This window comes from Telopea speciosissima, unplaced genomic scaffold (assembly GCF_018873765.1).
Source record: "Telopea speciosissima isolate NSW1024214 ecotype Mountain lineage unplaced genomic scaffold, Tspe_v1 Tspe_v1.0019, whole genome shotgun sequence".
In the NCBI taxonomy this organism is placed as follows: Eukaryota; Viridiplantae; Streptophyta; class Magnoliopsida; order Proteales; family Proteaceae; genus Telopea; species Telopea speciosissima.
In genome coordinates, this window is record NW_025317355.1 from 177145 (window position 1) to 180932 (window position 3788).

The 3788-nt window shown below is 43.0% G+C and overlaps 1 protein-coding gene across 1 annotated transcript; it reads left to right on the forward strand.

The window, feature by feature from the left end:
• Positions 1-1694: 1694 nt before the first annotated feature.
• LOC122647295 lies at positions 1695-2090 on the forward strand. Its single transcript, XM_043840715.1, has one exon. The coding sequence runs from the start codon at positions 1695-1697 to the stop codon at positions 2088-2090; it is 396 nt and encodes a 131-aa protein (XP_043696650.1).
• Positions 2091-3788: the final 1698 nt, after the last annotated feature.

Below are 3788 nucleotides of genomic sequence, written 5' to 3' on the forward strand. Positions count from 1 at the left end.
CTATGGGCCTATACCCTGCAAAAGAAGACACATCACTTGTCTTAGGGATCAAACTAATGAAAGTGGCGTTAATCGAGCCGGGAAGGCAAGACTTAGAAAAGAACCACTTTACAGCCAAAGTCAAGTCTTCACCAACAACATCCCAAAAGTGTTTGAAAAAGGCAGCCCCAAACCCATCAGGCCCTGGAGCTTTGGAATTCTTCATAGCAAACACCACTTCCATAATCTCCTTATTAGACACATTTCCAATAAGATCTTCCTGCTGAGCTAGTGACAAGCCACATTGTAAGGGAACCGAACTAGGAAAGAACCCCCTATCATCAGAATCAGCCCCAAACAACCTCTTATAAAAGGAGATAGCTTCTTCCTTGATGAGATTAGGAACCTTAACAATGGCCCCCCCTTCCCCTTGTATCTCCAGAATATGATTTCTATTCTGCCTACACATCATAGATTTATGGAAGAAACTGTTGTTGCCATCACCCAGCTGAATGTGTTTTACCCTGGATTTCTCTTTTAAAAATTTTTCTTCAACAGCCAAAGCTTCCCACAACTTCACCTTAGCTTGAGTCTCCAAGGAAACCAAATTTGGGTCATCAGGGTGTGCACCAAGGTTACAATGAATTTGATTCAAATCAGCACATGCAGCCTTCACCGCAGCAAAAACATCACCAACACACTCTTTATTCCATTTCCTTAGCTCCTTCTTGACATTCCTTAGCCGAGCAGCAAACCGAAGAATGGGATTAAGAGTCATGCTAACCGGCTGTTCCCAACCCTTGAGAACAGTATCATCAAACCCATTCCTCCCAATCCAAGCCTCAAAGAATCTAAAAGGTTTAGGACCGAAATTAGCATCATCTAAGATGGTCAACACCATAGGGGAATGGTCAGACAGACCCGGAGGAAGAAAGGCAACTTCTGAAGACCTGAGCACATCAATCCAAGCCAAGTTCACCATAACTCTATCCAACTTGCAACAAATCCGAGCACATCAATCCAAGGCAACTTCTGTTAGAAGATCCTCTCCTAAAGTAGGGTGGCATAAATTTGTTTGGTTTACTCAGAATTGCCCAAAGCATTCTTGCACAACTTGGAGATGCCTTATGGAAGCTCTACCTACCAAAGATCAGCTTATTAATAGGAATATTCAGGTTGGGCCGAATTGCATCTTGTGTTGGGCTGGTACTGAAAGACATGAGCATCTTTTGTTTAATTGCCCTTTTTCCACTAGCATTTGGGGTAAAATTAGTTCTTTTTGCTCCCAAGGGGGTGGAGGCCCTACCAATCTCCAGAATGTGCTTGCTTGGCTCTTGAGTGTTGGTTGTGCAAATGAAAGGATGGATTTGGTTCCCAAGTTGGTTTTTTGTGCTACTGTTCATTACATTTGGTGGGAGAGAAACCGAAGGCTATTTGAGAACAAGGTTAGAACCCATGATCAGATTATAGAGGCAATTCGTCTTGATGTGGCCATTAAGTGTGCTGCCTTTCCCATTTCTGCTGTCCACAGCCCAAGGAACCAGTTCTTGGCTGATAATTGGGGGAATAGGGTGGATTGGAAGGTGATTACTCAAAAAACCTGTGCTTGGTTTAGACCTCCTACTCACATGGCAGTCCTTCACTGTGATGGGTCCTTAACAGCTGATAGAGCTTCCTATGGTGGAATCATTCGTGATGATGCAAGTGTTGCCATAATGGCGTATGCTGGGAAGGGAGATATTAATTATGTTCTAGGCATGGAGCTTTTTGCAATTTTAAAGGGGGTCACTTTTTGTATTCAAAGGAACCTACTTCGGGTTTCCATCAGATCCGATTCCAAATTGGCAGTAGATATTCTTAATGGGGCTGTGGACTGCCCTTGGAGCATGCAAATCTTGAGGGACTGTATAGCTACGCTACTACAGCAATTACAGCGTAAGGAGATCAAACATGTTTGGAGAGAGCTCAACCAGCCAGCAGACTTTATTGCAGCCATGGATACGGGGGATGGGGAAGCAATTTTTTATCCACTTGATTTCCCACAGGACTTGGTGGAGTTGGTTAAGAATGATTCAGATTGTAAAGTTTTTTTAAGAACCTTGTCTCATTGAGTTGTTGGCCTGGCCTTAGGCTTTTCCACCGAGGGCCTGTCCTCGGGTTGTTTTAGGGAATCTCCTCCCCCTCTTAGACCTGTCTAAGGGGGGAGGACAAGGGCGGCCTTCTTCTGTATTTTCTCCTCTTACTTACTATAATCACACTTACCTAACAAAAAAAAAAAGGTATCGATTCGAAGGTCAGGACCCTCAACATCACATCCACACGTATAATAAGAGATAAGGACAGTTTTCAGTGAATCCCAAACCCAAAAAAGTACAGAAATGCCCCCAAATAACCCCAAACAACCCACCCGGTCTGGTTCAAACCGAAAATGAACATATACCGAAATAGGTATCGATTCGAAGGTCACGACCCCCAACATCGCATCCACACGTCCAATAAGAGATAAGAACACTTTTTAGAAAATACCAAACCCAAAAAAGTACAGAAATGCCCCCAATAACCCCAAACGACCCACTTGGTCTGGTTTACACCGAAAATGAACATACGCCAAAATAGGTATCGATTTGAGGTTCACGACCTTCAACATCGCATCCACACGTCTAATAAGAGATAAGGACACTTTTTAGAGAAACCCAAACCCAAAATAGTACAGAAATGCCCCCAAATAACCTGAAAAGACCCACCCGGTCAGGCTCAAATCGAAAATGAACATATGTTGAAATAGGTTTCGATTCGAAGGTCTCGACCCTCAACATCGCATCCGCATGTCTAGTAAGAGATAAGGACACTTTTTAGAAAATCCCAAGCCCAAAAAAGTATAGAAATGCCCCCAAATAACCGCAAACGACCCACCTGGTCTGCTTTAAACCGAAAATGAACATATGTCGAAATAGGTATCGATTCAAAGGTCACGACCCACAATATCGAACCCACACATCTAATAAGGTATAAGGACACTTTTTAGAAACTCCCAAACCCAAAAAAGTATAGAAATGCCCCCAAATAACCCCAAACAACCCACCCGGTCTGGTTCAAACCGAAAATGAACATATGCCGAAAAAGGTATCGATTCGAAGGTCACGACCCTCAACATCACTTCCACACGTATAATAAGAGATAAGGACAGTTTTCAGTGAATCCCAAACCCAAAAAAGTACAGAAATGCCCCCAAATAACCCCAAACAACCCACCCGGTCTGGTTCAAACTGAAAATGAACATATGCCGAAATAGGTATCGATTCGAAGGTCACGACCCTCAACATCGCATCCACACATCCAATAAGAGATAAGAACACTTTTTAGAAAATACCAAACCCAAAAAAGTACAGAAATGCCCCCAATAACCCCAAACGACCCACTTGGTCTGGTTTACACCGAAAATGAACATACGTCGAAATAGGTATCGATTTGCGGTTCATGACCCTCAACATCGCATCCACACGTCTAATAAGAGATAAGGACACTTTTTAGAGAAACCCAAACCCAAAATAGTACAGAAATGCCCCCAAATAACCCGAAAAGACCCACCCAGTCAGGCTCAAATCGAAAATGAACATATGTTGAAATAGGTTTCGATTCGAAGGTCTCGACCCTCAACATCGCATCCGCATGTCTAGTAAGAGATAAGGATACTTGTTAGAAAATTCGAAGCCCAAAAAAGTATAGAAATGCCCCCAAATAACCGCAAACGACCCACCTGGTCTGGTTTAAACCAAAAATGAACATATGTTGACATAGGTATCGATTCG